The sequence below is a fragment of the Sinohyriopsis cumingii genome, chromosome 2 (assembly GCF_028554795.1).
Source record: "Sinohyriopsis cumingii isolate HCF-2022 chromosome 2, ASM2855479v2, whole genome shotgun sequence".
Taxonomy (NCBI): Eukaryota; Metazoa; Mollusca; class Bivalvia; order Unionida; family Unionidae; genus Sinohyriopsis; species Sinohyriopsis cumingii.
In genome coordinates this window covers 45,115,156-45,136,984 of record NC_142962.1, presented here as the reverse complement: position 1 = coordinate 45,136,984, position 21,829 = coordinate 45,115,156, and the positions used below count along the sequence as shown (strand labels likewise).

The 21,829-nt window shown below is 35.6% G+C and overlaps 1 protein-coding gene across 1 annotated transcript in view; it reads left to right on the top strand.

Annotated features, from left to right (window-relative positions):
* The first annotated feature begins 5,371 nt into the window (after positions 1-5,371).
* LOC149804753 (uncharacterized) overlaps positions 5,372-21,829 on the top strand; it is a 32,045-nt gene continuing 15,587 nt past the window's right edge. The window contains exons 1-7 of the mRNA XM_089943956.1: positions 5,372-5,470; positions 10,073-10,211; positions 10,616-10,697; positions 13,493-13,624; positions 14,128-14,233; positions 17,367-17,424; positions 18,374-18,549. Of these exons, the coding sequence (XP_089800082.1) occupies positions 10,075-10,211; positions 10,616-10,697; positions 13,493-13,624; positions 14,128-14,233; positions 17,367-17,424; positions 18,374-18,549 (691 nt within the window). The 5' untranslated portion in view covers positions 5,372-5,470; positions 10,073-10,074. The remainder of the gene's footprint in view (positions 5,471-10,072; positions 10,212-10,615; positions 10,698-13,492; positions 13,625-14,127; positions 14,234-17,366; positions 17,425-18,373; positions 18,550-21,829) is intronic.

The following is a 21,829-nucleotide window of genomic DNA, read 5'->3' as shown; positions in this document are numbered from 1 at the left end:
CAATACATAGCAAATATTGATCTTTATATACACCAATACATAATAAATCTTAACATGTTTCGACGCAATCATACAGGAAATCTCAATCTGTCTCTACGCCAAGACATAGCAACTCATTGCCTGTCTCTACGCTAATACAGAGCAAGTCTCAATCTATCTCTACGCCAATACATAACAAATCTTGAATTCTACCCAAATACATAACAAATCTCAATCTATGTCCACGCCAGTACATAGCAAATCTCGATCAAATCTACGCCACTACATAGTAAATCTCGATCTATACGCCAATACATAACAAATCTCAATCTGTCTCGATTCCAATACATAGCAAATCGTAGCCTGTCTCTACGCTAATACATATCAAATCTCAAGCTTTCTCTACGCCAATCCATAGCAAATCTCGATCTCTACGCTAATACATAGCAAATCTCAATCTATCTCTACGCTAATACATAGCAAATCTCAGTCTATCTCTGCGCTAATACATAGAAAATCTCAATCTAACTCTACGCCAAAACAAAACAAAAAGATGTGGGCACCAACAATATTATTACGGTATATGCTTGATGTAAAAATACTATTATTGTTAATTCTGAGAATTAAATCGCAAATGATCTTGGCAGAAAAATATTCGGTAAATTCACCCAAAGAGGATCATATGATCATGAACGACATTGTACAATACTGATTATAGATGATGATGAGCTAGATTTTATAATTGCTGATACAACAAATAGAAATACGTTTATAAGTCGAAGTAATATTAATTTATCAGACTGAACTAAATTAGGTACAGTTGTGGGTTATATTTATGGTGAGTCACCGCAGTTTACTCATTTAAGATCTTCAATGCTGCGTACGTTTCGATAACTCTATTATTATCAATGATAAACAGAGTTTCTGAGTTTGCTGTCAGAGTCGTTACGGATTCATTTTATAGCAATAATAAAAATACAGGATTGCTAGAACAACTACATATCTGCACTTATGCATCACTGGGCGAATGGAGAATAAAACAGGAAAATATACTTAATGATTCTGAATCCGCCGACGTTGAAATTAGGGATATTTATTGCCCAAAAAATCAAATATCAAAATGTCATCTGCACCATCTGTATTTGATACTGTAGCTAGACACAAAACAGTTTATCTCAATGGACCGGGAGGTGGTGCTAAAACAAATTGTGATCGAATTATTCTTGAACAGTTGTTCAGAAATAGTTGTATCAACACCTACACATAGACTCGCAAGAGAAATGAAAGAAAGAAATATTAAATCATGCACTTATCATAAATTCTTTTGATGGAAAGGGAGATAAATGGACTCCTGAACGAATGGGAGAGAAATATATTCCAAGGATTATCGTTTGGGATTAAATATGCACTGTTTCATTAGAAGCGTTACAAATATTTCTTGACTGGTTATTGAAAAAAATACTGCTGTAATAATGTGTGGCGATCATGGTCAACCACCACCTTTTGTTGGATTGTCTCCACATGGATGGCTGAAAAAACGTGTAATTTTGAAGAAATAACTAATGATCATAGAGCACTTGATCCAGAATTAAGAGAAGTTAAGAAATTAATCAGACTTCAACCGAATTAAATTCAGTGTGAAATAATGCGTGAAATAATTTCAGAAACTCCTATAAACAATTTTTGGAATTTATGGAGACCAGCTGATTTGATAGTTGCAAGTAGAAAGATAGTTCGTGATACACTTCAACAACAATTATATATGTTACATAAAGAAAGGTTTTCAAATCTACCCGTACCATTGTGTTATCGACCGGTAGATTCGCGACGACAGATATACCAGGATCGTCAGAAAAACAAAATCTTGTATTAAATGATATTGTTTTAGTCCCCTGTCGGTGTTGTTGAGAGCGCGTTATATATGGACAAAACTCCATGGACACTAGGATATGCAATGACAATTCATTCATCGCAAGGATTAACCATCTCTGATACAAATGTTTGGATCGTCGATGATTATATCGAACGGTCAAATTTAGTTTATCTCGCAGTGTCTCGAGTCAGAAGAATATCTCATTTGTGGAGAATTGTCATAGACTTCACAGAAACTACTGGCAATAGCGATGTTATTGACAATGATATAGTAAGAAGCAAATTAGTTATAAATAGTGTGATAAAAAAATAAAATAAACGCGACTTTGATCTCGTTGCTGAATTTATCATGACATTGAAAGAACAGCAAAATGATCATTGTGCGAGCTGTAACACAGCAATGTTATTGGCAGTATTCAAATAATATTCCAAATAATATTCCAAATAATATTCCAAGACAATTTACCGTAGATATAATTAATAGTAATTTGGGTCATACACGCGAAAATGTAATGCTGACCTGTCGAATGTAATCGACGTCGAGGTGCTAGTTTACAAAAGTGAATGCGGTGGTAATTGTGTGTCTTCGTGAATTATTTGTAACTGTTCACGTACAAATCCACGTTGAGGAGCAGTTGAATCTGGTCTGTATATTGCAGTTCTACCCGTGGATCTTACCATGCTAGAAATTGTATGTGTCGTGATATTCCAAATAGGATTAGTCGCTCTTTTTTTTACCGCCTTCAAGTTCACCGGGTTCGTATGAATACCTGACAGTAACATTACCTAATACTATATTAAGATATGCCGCACGAGTTTCGATCCACAAAACATGCCACCCACCTGGAAAATTATCCAACAAAGTAATATGCCTTTCATTAAAAAACTGAAACCACATCCACCCGGTGCAAAAAAAATAAAATAATCATGACCTGACTAAAGATCGTATCCTACCAACTCTACAAGCTGAACAATGCAGTTACCCCGACCCAACACCATGGACAGGAGGTAATCCTAACTGTAACATAATAGCTTTTACTTATGGCAACAAACAAGACCAGGTACATGATACAAGGGCAAAACTATTAGCCGAACTAGAAGAAAAATACATAGGGTACACCAAGATATACACCGATGGCTCAAACATTACAAAACCGTACAAAACTGCTGCGGCAATAGTAATCCCTGAAACCAACACATAATTTGGAGCTAGATTACCCGACACCTGCTCCATTTACACAGCCGAATTATGGGCCATTATTGAAGCCCTAAAATGGATCCAACTAACAAACACTAGACAAGCAGTTATCATTACCGACTCCCTTAGTGTCATCAACTCGATTAAATCAAGCCACTCTATTACAAGAAGCAACTTCCTGAAGGAAGCTAACCACTTAATTAAACAACTGCTAAATAACAAACATATAATAGAGTTCATGTGGGTGCCCTCCCATATCGGACTAGCAGGTAACGATAAAGCAGACCAAGTAAATAAGCAATATCTCCATGAACCTGACTCCACAGCATTATACTACAGCGTCCACTAATTGTATAGCATCATCAGAATTAAAATCGACAATAAGTGGCAACAACAATGGGATAGCAGCAGAAAGGGACGCAAGCTATACTCCATACTATATAAGGTCGCAAGACATACCAACCCACCACAACTCATTAGAGGTCAAGATCAAACACGTATCACTAGGATGCTAACAGGCAAAACTAAATTAGCCAACAGCTTTGGGAAATATTTGACAATCAACATAAACTCAAATGGCAAATGCCCACACTGTGTACTTCTAGAAGATTTAGAACATGTTTTTAATACCTGCCGTAAGTGTGGAATCCAAAGAACTTGGTTTAGAACTAAATAACATAAAATAGGGTCCCGACCGACCTATCCAGATTTCCTTAAAGAATAAAACTTAAATAAGGACAATACTTAGCAAAAATATTATAAACTTCCTCACCGACATTTTTGAAAAAAGGGGGGGGGGATTTAAACAAAAGTGTATGACCCACTAAACAATAAATAAATACCATTCAATTAATTACAACTAGGGGACAGACTAACAAACTAAATGTAAGGAACAACAAGACCAGATGTCTTTGACATGTCTTAGCGACCCGAGTATTCGGCAAAGATATCTGTCTTATCAAACTAGATTTAGCCTGAAAATAACATCACATAAATAACTCTATCCACAAGCTATGATACTAATCAAAACAAAATAAGTCCAAGCCTACTAAAACTAGTAGACAGGCGAACAAAACTTAAAATTAGGGAATAAATAAATAGACTGTCTTTGAAAAGTCTTAGCGACCCGAGTATTCGGCAAAGATATGTCTTATCAAAATAGATTTAGCCTGAAAATAAAATAACATCACATAAATAAATAAAAATAGGAACAATTAGCATAACTAGTAGACAGGCTAATAAACTTAAAATTGGGCGGGGGGGGGGGAATGATCAGATGTCTTTGACATGTCTTAGCGACCCAAGTATTTGGCAAAGATATGTCTTAATCAAACAGACTTAGCCTGAAAATAAAATAACAACATAATAAAAGCTTCATCCAAAAAAATAGGAAAATAAATCAAACATAAAGATAGATTAGCAAGTACTTATTCCAACCCTAAAACCACACATATAGAAACAAATAAACTGCAATAACCCTTAATCTAAATTTTAAAAAATTCTTTTCTTGTATTTGTTTTTCTTTCTTTAAAAAAAATATTATTTTTCTAAGGCACCACAATGATACAACATGAAATTAAGGACACTAACATCTTTTCTACCGCAAGGTGACTGCAGATTATCTGTAGTACGACAAACGTAACTGCGCTACGGCACAGCCTCTCCTCGAGGCACTAAAAACAATTAGAACACCTAGATAAGACCCCAAGAACTAGAATATATAAGGTGTTCTAAAAAGCCCAAGATCATCAGGCCCCACTGCACAAGGCGGCAAAGTCTATCAAGATAGGAAAACTTACTTTGACCCCAAAACTAGTACCTATAAGGTGGTCCATTCCCCAAGGACCATCAGGCCCAGCTGTGCAAAGAGGAGCACCATTAAGCCTAGGAAAGTTTAAATAACCATACACAAAAGGTATTCTTGCAACCCATTCGCGGGATCTCATATTTTTCTGAATTATTTCCTTTGCATATTGATATCTAAATAACCGATCAGCAAGTGTTCGATTAAATCGTTCAACAATTGCCTGATCACGATGAAGTGCAGTATGTCCTCGTCTTATTTTGACGTTATGTTTTTTCATCAATGACGTTCTAGCAAAAGGTCTGTTCACCCTCTCTACTACTATAGCCGTGAGGAGAAAAAAATCACTTTACATTACAGTACTCCGTGCACAAAGAAATATTGTTATTTCACTTTACTTGAAGAGACGGCCAACAGATTTATTATCTCTTTTGATCTTCTTCTTCTTCGTACAAATTGTTAATAAAGGGAAATTACTCTTGAATTGGTTCCCAGCGTGGATGTTAGGCAGTGGTTCTAGCCGTGGACTTCCGGTTCTTCTTACGTATGTGAACTGCAAGATACTGTTTTTCGTTTTACGCTTTGGATCTAGTTAAAGGCTGATTAGTGTATTTCAGGTAGGTTGGAATAATAATAACACTATTATAAGATGTAAAACGGATTTATAAATATACTACAAGTGAACTCTTCAGCCCTTCAATAGAATCTTCACCGATGTTGGCGACAACGCCAGACTTGACTATTATGACACATGTTTTCGAGCCAGGACAATCGCAGGTCGCTGACGGAGGCTAAATGTTGAAAGAAAAAGAAAAAAAAGACAAACATCCGACGTGAAAACGAATCACAGAAGTAATGTGGTGAACTTTTTTAAGTTGGTATGATTTTGTTCTCTTTCAGGCTATTTATTGTTTTCAACATTTTTGCTTGCGTCTGTCACCTGTAAGGACAAGCAGTGTGTAAAATACAATGCGATTAGTATTGTTTTGTTTTTCATTCCTGAGTATGTAGATATTCAGTAGGGTCATATTTTCAGAGCAAACTCTTCTTTCATGCCCACCTTCTAAGGATCTTATGAGAATGCCCGTATAACGTCAAAATTATAGATGTCACACAGGTCATGTAACCGTTGAACACCGATAATTTCAGTCATCGGTGACAGTTTGTTGGAATTTGATTCTACATACCTTTAAGTGGCAAGTATTCACTTCATTTGGATTTTCATACATCCACATGCCTTTATAATGTCATTATTTAGACACTGAGAAGGGCTAGTCCTAAAATGTAAGACAGCACAGTTTGTTTTAGTGCTATGTCTTGCTACCCAAATAACGGCCTTCAGAGGTCTCAGAAACACTTAATCACACATATTTGGATTCCAGTGTTTTATTTTGGATGGCAAAAATCATTTAGGCGGGTGTCCTCCATATGCATGAACTAGGTGGGCGGCAAAATTCAAAAACTTGCCCGTCCTGCTTCAGCCACCTGCTTAGTGGGAAAATGTGTTGATTAATTAGCTGTGCTGATTTTTACAATGACTGAATTTAGTGGCTGAAAGACCCATTGATGTACATGTTACCATTTTAAGAGTGTGTCAAAGAATGTTGCAATAGCTGGGCAGCTGGTTCAAAGGCTATGACTGGTGGCTGGGTGGGACAGTATATTGATATTTGCTGTGATTGAATTCAGAGGCAGAGATGTACATGTGGTCATTTATAAGAGTACATCAAAAAAAGCAAATTTAGATTTTATTATTGTGTTAATTTCTGAGCATAGCAGAATAAGCAGTGTATGTGATCCCGGAGTCAAGACATGTTGAATCTTAGACAAAATGCCATTCGCAAATTTAATAAGTATTTTGGAGTTAAGCGACAAACTGATGAAGACAAATGAGATTCAGAAGAGTACTCAAGTTGCTAGAACTGATAGTTCTTATGGGACAGTAGCTGAGTGTAAGAAAGTGTGTGATGCCTAGCTTAGTGCTTGGAATAAGACATTCTTTGGACTGAAAAAATTTAGTGTCACTCTGATGGACAAACAAGAGCTATGTTGGTGGTATAAAGAATGTAGAAATTAAACTCACTGGCAACCAATAGTTCCTCTAATTTCCATAGCTTTTTTTTGGAGGAGACTGCAACATCTGCTGGTGGGACTCCTGTTTTTACCAAAATGGGAGTTCTGGACTCATAATTTTAAAATCCTAGTGAGACCTCTGGCCTTGTACAGCATGTTCCGATGTCAGAATGAGTAGTCAAAGTTTCAGGAATATCTCACACACTTGGCTGCCGATATTGACACTCTTCCACTAATTTATGTGTAATTAATATAGTTACTGTGCTGTCTTTATCGTGGCAGAATGAAATATGACACTAGCAAATGGATGCATTTTCATGTTCCATTGACATACATTTGAATTTGTTGCAATGCTACGGTAGTCAAGGTATGATGAAGTAGGTTCATGTGGGGGATATGTTTCTTGAACGAAATGAAATGATGCTTACAGTTCCAATAGACATAATACATTTTATTTTTATTTTGTTAAAGAATAATATTTCAACTTAACCCGATTTCGGCATTCCTGGCTTTCATCGCTTTCCAGCCAACTTAAATATAGACCAAAGAAACTTGAAAACAGGTCCATTTCTTTTGTGAGTATTTGAATTTATTAGAGAAAAACATCAGGGTCAGTAAAGTCTGGCAAAAACATTTCAACTTTACTTTGTCAAAAAGCATTGTTATTGGTTGCCAGTTGTGTGTGATATTCCTGAAAATTTGACTTTCGTTGCACTGTTAATCAACATCAACACACGCTACACAGCGCAGTTAGTTAGGCAGTAAGACCCATCACTCCCAGAACAAAAAATATCAGGTGATGTGACTTATGTTGTAGGACTACAACAACTGTCTATTGCAAATTCAGTGTTATAATACACAGACATTTTTGGATGAAATGAACCTAAAGATGTGATCCAGTACAATCCAGATTGATTGTTGCACACTGTGATGTCACAATAAAAGGTACACATGTTGATTTACAAATTTGTACTATCATATATTGTGATGATTCCATTCGACATGCTTTTTACTTGATACCATTGTAAAACACCATACAGATCAATAATTTTTGTCTGGAAGTTACTTGGTGACAGTTAAGGTGCAGAGCAGTCAGTTATCAGGATTGAATAGATATTGTTTAACCCTTAAAGTGATATATTGTTTTGCAGTACAAGATCCCTCAGTGCTGAATTTTGAGAGAAAAAAAGAAAACTGCACAGTTTTTAAATTGCATGTGTTTCAATAAATATACACAATAGATACACAAACCCTATATGAAAAATGATGGTGGATGTCTAAACTTTAAGATTAGCATCAAGGCACATGTGTAAGTTTAAGAAAATTAGTGTTAAATTTTTAAAGAACAATTTATATTTAAAATGAGTAGATGCACGTGCACAGAGGTTGCGTTAGGATTTTAAAACTAGGAGTCCAGGACTCCTATTTTGTAAAAAAGCAGGAGTCCCACCAGCAAAAGTTGCAGACCCGTATCAGAAGCATATTGGGCATACCCGAAGTGGCAAAATTTCCATATGGGTAGAACCAGTGGTTGCCACTGAGTTTAATTTTCTAACTTCTTTACACCACTGGCATATAACTCTTGTTTGTCCATTAAAGTGAGAGTGAATCATGTCAGGCCAAGGAAACGTCTTACTCCATATGCTAAGCTAAGCATCACACATAGTGTTCCATGTGAAATAACAGTTCTAGCAACTTCTAGCATTCTGTTGAATCTCATTACAATCTTCACCAATTTGCCCCAAAATACTTTTCCAAATTTGCAAACAGCATTTTGTCTAACTCTCAATGTGTCTTGATTTCAAGGTCACGTGCACTGCTTATTTGGCTACCCTTGAAAATGAACACAGTAATGAAATGTGTCTTTCTGTTTCACACATAGTAAAATGTAGTTATTATTATTGTGGCATATTGATGATTTGACAATATTGTCCAAATCTGACTCAGAGAAAGCTATGATTACATTCATGATCTATATTTGTGGCATTGCCTGTTTAATTTAAACACCCTTGCAACAAAATATGGCATTGCTTATTTGACAATCAATTGGAAGTTCTTACGTACACATTCAGTAGAACATGGTTTCTTTGAAGTATGTCAGAGTGGTATACAATATAGTCCATACAGTGGCTGTGCAAGACAGCACAAGTAAGATTTGTTATTTTTCATATGATCTTTGAATAGTACAAAAAGTAAAAGGAAACATTTTTCATACCATTTTGAATGGAAATTAACTGTTTTGATTGCTGCAAGATTTTTCTTGTAAATCGCAACAATAGAAGTATGTATTTCATGTCAGTAGCCATAGGCAAACTACTTGAAAATTGTATTGTTGCCATTTCAAACTTCGTTCAGATGACTAAAAGTGCTAGGCTTAGTTAAGAGAAATTAATGAGTAATTACAGAAAAGGCATAAGGTTATTTTAAATAATATAAACAGATATGTCTGACCAAACTGGCAACAGTTGTCACCTGCTAGGCCAGACATTTGGCACACTCAAAACCATCGCTCTACATAGTGTCTGACCACAAATTCACAGAAAAAGTGCCCTAACATTCATTTTCTTCTGATGACAGTTTCTATTAATAAAGCCTTAGTCATACATGTATCTCACTTTATGGTAATTTGACTGGTGGATAAATTACCCATATTTGTCTTCCTGTCCCCATGCCATTAACTTAGGTTTATTGCACAAGACAGGCGTTTGACTGGTCAATTTAAGCCAGATTGATTGCATGTCAAGATGGCAACTGAATGTTGGATCAAGAAGTCTCATAATCAAAATGGGATGTTGTTGTCATCAGCAAACTGTTTCTAGTGTAAAATGTGGTAAAATTTGAGATTATAGAGTATCAGTGTTATTATCTACTTGCTGTATTAAGGTTCTGAAGCCATTGTTGCCAGAGGGCGTACAGTTGTTGCCAGAAGACATCGAGGTGGCCATTTTTACTTACCAGTTCTAAATATTTAATTGCAAATGTTACCATTTTGATTGCAACCTGGAGTTATGAATCATAAAATGGTTTTTGGCAGTGTTTGTTTAAGATCCAGAGAAGCACAACATCAGATTTTATTTCTTTAAAAATAAATTTAAAAAATTTCCTGTGCAAAGGAACAAACTCAAAATTCTTATATCATTTTTCAGTGATGCCTTGTTGGTATTATGAGAAAAAGGAGATAAAGAACAGCCCTTCATTTCAAGATGGGATTGATAGTGGAACAGAAGCTAGGTATAGACGAGATGGAGCAAGATTTATCATCGATGCTGGCACCAAGATGGGGTTGTATCCTTGTTTTGATCAATTGTATTTAATTTTCAGAAATTTAATTAGAACTTTATTTATTGTATACAATATTCTGGAATTTAATTAGAACTTTATTCATTGGGACTGGTGAGAGAACTTTTTGGACTATTTGTGATCTAGTTTACAGTACTGAAAGTGCTTTTTAAAGTTTGACTTTATATTTTAGGGAAATAAATTATTTGTTGAACTTTACACAACTTATAGATTTTTGCTCTTTCCTGTTACTTATTTAAGACCTTGAAGTCATAATTGATGTATGTACAGATGGAGAGTATCAGAATATCCCAGGGAATGTGTGAATAGGAAGAAACGTTCAGAGGTAGGTCACACTTTTGCTTGAAAATATATGTACATATCATGCATCATTCCTTAACTTATCCCAGACGTAATGACACCTGTGGTACTGGTGTTGTATACTTCCACAGATTCTACATGTTCCATTCCTTCAGGGAATTTCCAAGATTTGTAAGTTATTAGTCAGAGATATATGTTTTTCTATTTTGTGAGTGAAATAGGTCTTCCTGTTTAAAAAGTAGTTGTTCTATAATGATGCTTGATGATCTAAATGAATGTTAAAAACATTTCTTCTTACATGTTCATTTTGGCTTGAAACAGCATCTTAATACATTAAATCTGTCCCAATGGACATCATTTTGTTAGATTTTATTTTAAGTTTAACAGGGCATCGGTGTTTTCTTATAATCTGCAGGTACTTATATAAAGTTATATTCAGACTATATAGCCTGTTTTAGCATGCAAAACACAATTCCTATTACAATGCAAGTATGTTGATAGATACATTTTCATTAATTTTTAGTACAGTTATTTGTGTCATGTATTTCTTTATAAGGCAACCTCACTGCTCCGATGGCCTAGTGGTTAGTGCAACCGCCTCGGATGCGGGAGGTCGTATGTTCGATCCCTGGCAGAGTCAAACCAAAGACTTACAAAAATGGTACTAACAGCTGCCTCCCTTGGTGCTCAGCATTAAGAGGTTAGTGTTAGGACTGGTCAGCCAGGTGTCAGGATAATGTGACTGGGTGGGACATCATGCTACATGTCTGCAGAATGTTGCCCCAGTGCTAAACATCACTGTAAACTGTTACACTGCAGACATCATATCAATATGACTGAAACATTGTTAAAGCCACATTAAAAATCCAAATCACACACAAATAAGGCAACCTCACTATAATGCAGTACATGCTTTCTTTCTGTGTATTGCCTTGTAAAATTGATATTTTAAAAATAAAAAAAAAAACCTTCGTGATAGCACATAAATAAGTTAGTTTAATACACTGTTTGAGGTATAGAAAGTGATTTAGCTTTCCGATGAATGTTTTTCCTAATTATAATATATGGAAATAAGCTCTGCTACCTCTCAAATACAGCAATCCCAGGAAGACTCTAATTAGGTCTTTCCCCACCTTCATAGCACAAAGGGGAGAAACTCTTATCTATTGCCTGCCCATGTCATTGCTTGGTAACTATCTACAAATCAGCTGTTTATCATTTTAAACTTTTCACTGTGGTATTATCACCATTGTCATACAGTGACTCTTCAAATCTTTCAAGATCATTTTTATTTCAATCCATCGATCAGTAAGTGTGGTATAATATTGTTTTTGAAGTTTTGCACAAAGGACTGTTAACTGTATTTGTGATTTAAGTGGATAGTTTTTCATATTTTTCTAAGTTGACTTGGTTAGTCATACAGCATCAGTACCATACATGCAAGCTGTAATTTGTACTGCAAATACTCACTGAATTTTTTCATGTGTTATTATAAGTGATGTTATTCACTTGTTGAAATTTTTGTTGTTTATTGTCTTTCCAAAATATAGTGGTGACAAGATGCTCTAAATGCAAGAAATTTAAGGTCAGTGATGGCAATCAAGCAAAATACAGTCCAAATTCAACAAATGTGTTGCAGTGAGTTTTTTATCCAAAGTCCTTATTTCCCACTAGATTCATCAATATCACAGAATGTTATCAACAAAAGAAAAACATAGAATTTTTTCATGTTTTATTCAATATTTTCATATTTGGGAGAGAAAAAATAAAACTTCCAACATTGATGGATCTTAAATATCAAAGCTGGAATAAGGCAGTGTGTGTGTGTGTGAAGTGCAAAATGGGAACATGAGTGAGCATGCACACCATTCATATCAGGCTCACCTTGTAGGTTGTTGTTGTGGGGTTTAACACCATTTTTCAGCACACGATAGGCTATGCATGGCGGCCAGTATTAATGGTGGAGGAAGAACCCATGAAAACCCCGGAAAGAACCACCGACCCACGAGAAGCTACTGGCAAGCTTTCTCACATACCAACATTTGCCAGATCCTAGACTTGTACCCACACAGACAGAGGTGAGATGGCAGTGATCCGTAACGGAGAGTGCTTTAGACCACTCGGCCACTCTGGGCTTCTTCACTTTGTAAGCAAGGGCCTTTTTAGCATCCACGAGTATTATTTTTGGATAATTTCATATAATGAGCATGAAGGCCCTTTGAAGGCATGTTGGAGGAAGTGGACGAGTTAAGGGATTGGTGCAAAGACACCAGCATCATCCCTTTGAATGCTTAAATCTCGACTAACTTTCTCTGGTTTTTCATATTGAGGCATCATGGCAGAGCAAATGCAGACCAGGACAATCAATAAGTGGTCATCAACTCTCTTCTCCAGCAGTGCATAGAGAGGGGTCTGAGACCAGCTTATAATGAAGTATATAATACAGTACTTGCTCATTAGAAAATTGTCCTTGGGAGCTGTAGGGTATACCATCGTCCAGTGAGACCTGCTTATAATGAAGTACAATACTTGGTCCCCATAATTTTGCTAGTGATGAATCAAGTGGGATCCATAACAATGCCTGCCTTGTAACAGGAATTGTGTTATAATTATGGGCTTTATAGTGAGAGAGTGCTGTAGTTAAAATTAACTTAATATTTTTTAAATGCATTACCGTTAAGTTGACCTGTTTGTAGAAGTATATCATTAACATGAACGTTTTAAAAAAAACATGTCTATTCATACTCATAGCTGTTTAGTTATCATAGGCCAAACTTTTTAAAATCAAAATCACTAAGCACTGCAAATCTGTCATCTAGTCATATAATTGTTAGCTACAAAATTCATTTAATGTTGTACTGTATTGAAGCCATGTATATAAAATTGAACAGCTTTTAAATCCTTTTATTTTCCAAAGCACAATGTAACCGTAAAAGAGTATAGATCCTGTCATCCTTGTTTCCTAGGTGACAGCTGCATGCTGTTTGTTTCTGGCAGGCAAAGTTGAGGAGACACCAAAGAAATGCAAAGACATAATCAAGATATCCCAACAGCTCCTGACACCTGCCCATTTTGCCACTTTTGGTGATGACCCCAAGGTAATTTTTTCCATGCCACTTTTTAAGACACTGAATTGATTCTGTAGCATGAGCAATTTTTTTTATTTTCAAATGTTTCATTTAGACAAAAAAAGCTCAAGATCAGTCAGGCTTTGTTTAACCAGTTGTTGTTTGGTTCCTAATTGAAATTTGAAACCCATGAAATTATCCACTTAAGTTTGCACTCAGGCAAAACAGTACTGTCTTTATTTGTACACAGCACCTGAACAATGGAACCATTGAAATGCAGATGGATGGCAAAATTAACTAACTAATGCAAGGTAGTGGATTCAGATGATCAGTAATGATAGCACACCCAGACCTGCCAGAACATTATGCAGCTGGACATCTGGGTTTGACCTTTTTGCCTTTGATCATGTGTTACACACAGTATATGGCAGGTTCAGAGACAGTTTTTAATTTGTTATTTCCATCTAACATTTTTTTATCCAGAATACTTTTTTCACTAAATGAGTAATTTACTAGTATTCTTTATTTTGCAGGAGGAGGTGATGACTTTAGAACGAATTTTGTTGCAGACCATAAAGTTTGATTTACAGGTGGAACACCCCTATTCATATTTATTGAAGTTTGCTAAAGGCATCAAAGGTATACATCATTTAATGGGTAAAGCGAGGTGTGAGTAATTTCCAGTCTCGTGGTAGAAAATGCAACCAATGAATTTTTTTCACCAGAGTCACAGATTCAGAGCAATAATTTGCTAAATGAAATTATACTTTGAGCTGGGTAAATAAATCACTTGGAACTAGGTAAACACAGTCACTAGGAGCTAGGTAAATGGGTTCATAAGCACAGGCACATGCAGGAATTTTATTTCCATTTTTCATTGATGTGTGCAAATGGTGCACATCTGTTGTATAATTCATTATTTTCCTGCACTGTGAACTATTTGCATACTGCATACAATGAAACATTGATTTTAAGAGACCCGTGTGATTGGTTTATGTATTTTTATTTTCAAGTTAGAATTAATTTTCATTACATTTTTCATACATTTATTGCTGAAAGTCATTAATTTCTTTTCTTTGTATCATGATTTTTGCTCTTGATACAACAAATGTATCATTAATGTGTATATTGATAGTATCAGTACAGTTAATAAATTCAGACACCTGTAGCTGTGACCTATCAGCAATACATAATCAGAAGCTATGGTTACATAAATCACATTCTGAAATCACACCACAAATTGATACAGTTACAGATTTTCAAGAACTATGGCTGTTTAGCAGTTAAGAGTTTTATAGCTTTTGTCGGTTTGTCGGCATTTTGAACACATTATTGGCTATATTATGCTGAGAAATGGGAACCAAGTGAGGACAAATGTGACAGTGTTTTAGTGCTTGATGCTAATTATAGTGTTGACTATGCCTTTCACAATAGCTCTTTTATCCTAAACCTCAGGATGGGAAATGGTACAGTTCTATAAATAAATTGAGGCAATTACAAACAGTTTGTGTGCACATGACAGGAATAAAAAAAATTGGAAGCAAATGTTTCTGATATTGAGGGGGAAAAAGTGTGGGTACAAAGCTGAAAATAAAGACCAAACACTGCTGTTGCTAGTGGAAAATACCAGGAAACCAGCCAGCCCAGCAATAAAGATCAGTCAGGCAGGGTTCATGTCCCAGTTACAGTTAATTCTCACATGTCCTGAAATGAAAGTTTACTACTTTGTGTTGCTTAAAATAATTATGATAATAATGTGATTTTTCAGTGAGAGTTAGATCCAATGGGAAAGATATAAAAGCAACTATTTATTTCAACATTGTGCAACTGAGAATATTTTTAATCTTGAAGGAATTCCTTCAGTTTTCTGGAGACTTAAAACAAGACTGTTATATGTTAAATGTATGATATTACTTAAATTCTTTGATATCTTTAAATTCAGAATGCAAATGTTATTGTACAGGTAATAAAAGTATTAGAAAACCTAAATTTGATGCAAACAAAAAAATGGAGATGTTATGCTGTTCAGTGACAGTGGTCAGATTTAGAGGTCACCAAATTGTTTCATCAAATCATGATTGAAACAAACAAATAGTACAGAAATAAACGAATAAATGAAATAATTACATGAATGAAAATTGATATGTAGGGTCAGGGCTATTCCGTTTAAACACATGGTACCCAGGGAAAGCACTTTAAAAAAAATATATTCTAGGGTACTCGGATTACCCAAAGAGTTAATAAATTCTAAATTTCATCTATGGATGGTTATTCTACATTAAAAGTGCCTTCCCTGGGTCCCATGTATATTTTACTAGAACACCCCTCAATAGTTCATTGTAAATGGTCTTTGGTTTGATATAAAATATAGTACATCAATAATGAAATTACAATAGTTTTGAAAATTCAAAACCTGGCATCGGTAGTACATAGTTTTCTTACTTGAAGTATTCTGACAGTGACACAGTTTGTTTGTATCTTGATAGGATTCTGATGTTAATCAGTAAATAATATATATATACATATATATATATATATATATATATATATATATATATATATATATATATATATATATATATGTATGTATATGTATATATGTATGTATATGTATAGGTCTTTCATATACCATTTCTTGCAGATGGAGATTTTTTTCCATTCTTTCAGGTTTTCATAATTTGTGTCCAGTCATAATTGGTCATGTATTTAGTCATGTTGGACTTATGGAGGTTTTATTTATATAAAAAACCCACCGTTTTTATATATTTTGGGGTAGTTTTTTCATGCTTATATTGAGCCAGTACTAAAGCTACACATAGACCTTATAATTTCCATAGTGCATAAAGAGACTGACTGGCGATTCATGTTAAATCATTTTAACTTTGTGGCAAATTCCAATGCTATTATGTATGTTGCAAAACTGAGGATCAGAGAATACCTGGCATGTACAACAGAACATTAAAATGATAGATATGATCATAATACATATTAATGGAATTCAGAATGTTAAAACAATATTAACCTATCTACCCATTCAAGCTAAGAGTCCATCTAGGGTGGGCCAGTAAATGATTGTCCTTTGGGTGTAGATTGAGAAAAACGTATTAATTTAAATTTATGTCTACGGGAGTAGGGGCCATCTTTTTTACATTTCAGATAAGTGCAGAAGAGTATGTCACGTGTCTGAGAATCAGCGTCTTTTGATTAATGACCCTATAACCACAAACTGGCATGAAAAGGCAAATGTATATGTACAGTGACTTAGCAACAGGGTCATAACCTTGAATTTATTATGATCTCCATGCTCTAACTCAGCCTATTCTAAGACACTTGATTGCAGGATTCACACTTATTTGTAACAAAATTGCACTAAGAAATCAACTGCATGCATGAAAATTATGCAAATTATATTATTATAAAATTATATTTTCTGGTCATACATTTATTTCTCTGACAAATTTCCCTCACCCCAATTTTCTTTGTTACATGTAGGGATGAATTTCCACTTTAAAACATCTGAGTTTAAGAACAGAATCTTTAACCATATTCACACTTACTGGGCATGACAAGACAAATGCACATACCAGCTGACATTTGCCTCTAGCAGGTGTCCTTACCCTCAGGAACCTACACATGAAGTTCAAACTTCATTGTGGAGGTCTTAACAGGGAAGTGTGAGGATGTGTGTTTTACAAGCACATAATTCTTTTTCTAACAATAAATAACAAAACATATCCTGGTAAAGTCTTGTCAGTTGCATGTCTCATTTCAGCGGACAAGGAGAAAGTTCAGAAGTTGGTGCAGATGGCTTGGACGTTTATCAATGACAGGTATATCAAGCTTTAATGCTTATCACAGTACATTAAAAATGTAATGCACCCTGAGAAGTTATTTTTGTTTTATATCTCTTTGTAGCAAAATGTAATGCACCCTGAGAAGGTATTTATGTTTTATATCTCTTTGAAAATGGAAGACTGCTTATGTCATTAACAAGTTTCAACTTTTGTCTCCCACTATGTAAGCATGGTGTGGCACAGATGTCACTTTTCCAGTGGCATCAACCTTTGAGTTTTGTGTTAAGGTTTTTTACAAGTCAGATATGGGAAGAGGGGAAGTTACATAAGCAAACAGATGTAGGTATGGCACCAGGTTGCATAAGCAAATGTGAACATGAGACACCAGGTTACATAAGCAAGCAGAAGCAGGTAAGGCACCAGGTTTCATAAGCAAATAGAGGCAAGTGAGGCACCAGGTTACATAAGCAAACAGATGCTGGTGAAGCACCAGGTTACATAAGCAAACAGATGCAGGTGAAGCATCAAGTTCATAAGCAAAGAGAGGCAGGTGAGGCACCAGGTTACATAAGCAAACAGAAGCAGGTAAGGCACCAGGTTTCATAAGCAAATAGAGGCAAGTGAGGCACCAGGTTACATAAGCAAACAGATGCTGGTGAAGCACCAGGTTACATAAGCAAACAGATGCAGGTGAGGTTCCAGGATCTGTAGTACACTTTTGTTTATGTTTAGATCAGTTCGTTCATAAGTGCTGTTAACATTAGGAAACTTGATATATGAACATAAACTATGGATAACTCCATTATACCAAACAAATAAATGCAGTCAAACTGCATCGTATTTAAAGTAGTAATTGGGATAATTAGGCTAAAGTTAATTGAAAAATTTTAATCATAGAAAAAACTGGTACAGCTATATGTTTAAATCGCTTCCAGTTGGCGTTGATTTATGTATCATGTTCTAAGCACTTTCACAAACTTTCCAGTTTGTGTACCACGCTGAGTCTGCAGTGGGAGCCTGAGATTATCGCTGTGTCCATGATGTATTTAGGAACACGCTTAAACAAACTTGACGTTACAGACTGGACAGGCAGAATTCCAGGCAGCAAGCAAAAGTGGTGGGAAACCTTCATTGAAGATCTTTCAGTGGAGCTCATGGAAGGTATTGAATTTGTCTATAATAAATCACAATTTGTAATACTTAGAGCAGAATGAATTATATATGGGGACATTTGCCGATACACATTTTTAGTTCATCTGGCCATAAATGAGTTTATGCTATGATCTTGCATTTGTCACGTGTCTTGCATTGTCCATCTATCAGCAGTTGCAAGCCTGCCAACTCTTAAGATTTTGCCACAAGTCTTATGAAGATGACTCTTAAAATATGAACTTATGGCATAAAAGTCAAATCTACAGAAAAATATGATTGCCGAAAAATCGGGATAATTGGTTCATCCATGTTTTATTTGGATCCAGGTTTCATCCTAGAATTAGTCAAATTAGTCAGAGAACCAGACTAACTTTACAGCAGCACCCCAGATGCTTTAAACTGCACCTATTTGTTCATGCAAAGCATTTGCATGATCAAACTGTTGATTATGGAATTTTTAAAAATGGCATTCAGAAAGCAATGCATGTTTAAGACGTAAGGGAAAATGAGCTTCTAGAAAAGTGTTAATAATCAATACAGAAGAATAAAAAGAAGTATTCAGATTCTTGTGAATAAAAGCTGGAAAGGACACAATTACGTTTATTGGACATCATGTGCCAATTTGAGTATGTCTTGCGGCGGGAGATATGATTGCCGTCATGTAAAATGGAAAAGAATTTCCAAGAATTATGTCAAGTTGAGAGATAGCTACAAGCCATTGAGCTGCATATGGTTTGTAACTAGAGTTTGTGCAACTGTACTAGTAAATAAAGTCTACGCGTACTTTACAAACTGTTCAATTGAACATAATGTATATCATCGATGCGTCAAACTTTTAATTATGTTTTCCAGCTTTACAAAAGCGGTTATTGATATTTTGTTAAACCTTACTGAAAACTGGTCAATTGTACAGAGAAAAAAAAATCAACTGCCATACTGAGATGGACTTGTCAGTGTTGGCAGGTCTGCAGTTGCTTGTTATCACTTCAGAGTCTATATTTCTGATCTGTTTTCAGTCCTACTTGGAATAATGAGTCTGTATGATCAAAATCTCAGATAATTTCAATAATGACTGAGATAAATTCAGTAATGACTGAGATAAATTCAGTAATGACTGACATCATTCTATCAATAAGAAGAGATCTTGCATCAACTCAAAAGGCCACATTTCTGTTCCACTTTTTATCAGACATGGTATATATGCTGGACAATAAGTGAGATCCATGCATACTAATGAGGTGATCTTGAATCTGATTGGCTTAGCTTGTTACTACTCTGGAGGCTGTTTATCAGATCCAATTTCAATCAGACATGGAAGATATGCTTTTATGATCATGGTCTTGGACCACTTTGATAATTAGTGAAAATCACACACATTATTAAGATAATCTTGCATCTAATCTGATTGACTGAGCTTGGTACCACTTGGGAGGCCATATTTGTGATCTGATTTTGAATATGTGCTTATGTCATCGAGATTTGATGTGGGTTTTTTATTTTTGGCAAGAATTTGTGCATGTTGATGAGATAAAAGTATGTATGTTTGACTGAGCTTCTTACCACTTGAGAGACTAGAGTATTTATGATCAGGGTTTAATCAAACCTGGTAATAGGGTAATATTTTCTCGTTGTTGGATGATTTTTATTATGACCAAGACCAGTGCATTTTTTGCAACTAATATGGAAATTTTTTACCACTCAAGAGACCAATTTTGTTTATAGTATTTTGATTGGAATACAGAAGTGCATTCTTCCTCCTCTCCCTCTGGATCCTTTGGATCTCAGAGTGCACCTTCTAATGCCAGAATCAAGTGCATCCCCTGAATAAAAGGGGAAGGAAACTGCTTCATTGAAGCTTAACCCATTACTGACTATTACACATTTTGATGCTAACCCCATTGCTGCATAATGAGACATTTTGACACTAACCCCGTTGCTGCATTATGACATATTTTGACGCTAACCCCATTATTGGATAATGATGCCTTTTGACACCAATCCCTTTATTGCATAAGGATAACTTTTGACACCAATCCTTTCACTCCATAAGAATGCCTTGTGACACCAATCCCATTAATGCTTAACACATTAACCCCTGGTGACGAGTTTACGTGGCAGGAGGTATTAGCCTACTGCCGAGCTCTGTAGCATCAAGGTCGTGTATGATACACTAAAGTGGGTGGTATTATAGAAATGTAGACAGATGTAGCTCTAGAATGATACCAAATAATCTGGAATTTCGTGTTGCACTACAAGATACAGAGGGAAAACCCTCATCTTTTTAACTCCATTTTCTCCCCTAAATTCGTCCGTGGTCGGAATCTGATTTTGTGTCAGTATTTTAAACTTTTTGGTCTCAGATTTAAGGCAGACCGGTATGAACTGCAAACAGACAGCTGAACCTTCACAAAAAGTAGGATAAGATGGGCATTTTGGAATAAAGAGTGGTCTCGATGCGAAAATAATGGGTCCGTTTAGCAACAAAAAGAAAAGAAAACAACTCCAACTTTTACCCTTTCTGCTCATGCGCGAGCCAAATAGCCAAGAAAAACGATATTTCTAACACAACTGGGCAGTATGTTATTGGAAGATCACATGGAAGTTGGTGTTTTAGGATGTATTCAGAAATAGCTTTCAGATGTATTTCATACTCGAATTTCAGACAAAAACGACAAAAACCTCCAGGGGTTAATGTGATAAGGATGCCTTTTGACACCAATCTCTTTACTACATAAAGATTCCTTTAAACACCAACCTCTTTACTGCATAAGGATGCCTTTTGACACCAACCTCTTTACTGCATAAGGATGCCTTTTGACACCAACCCCTTTGCTGCATAAGGATGCCTTTTCACACCAACCCCTTTACTACATAAGGATGCTTTTTGACACCAACCCCTTTGCTGCATAAGGATGCCTTTTAACACCAACCCCTTTACTGCATAAGGATGCCTTTTGACACCAACCCCATTGATGCATAAATGCCTTTTGACACCAACCCCTTTACTGCATAAGGATGCCTTTTGACACCAACCCCTTTACTGCATAAGGATGCCATTCATGACAGATCCAATTAAGATATCCGGTACTACCAAAATTAAATCTTTGGATTCATACTATGCGGCTTTGATTGTTGAAAATAAATAATGAAGCAATTGCCTGTAAAGTGTTTCCATTTGTAAACATGCTCTGCATCCCCCAGTTATGATGTGAAGTCATTTGAAAATATGAATAGTGCAGTTTAAAGCTTTTTTGAGAACATACATGGTAATATGCTACTCTTTGAACCA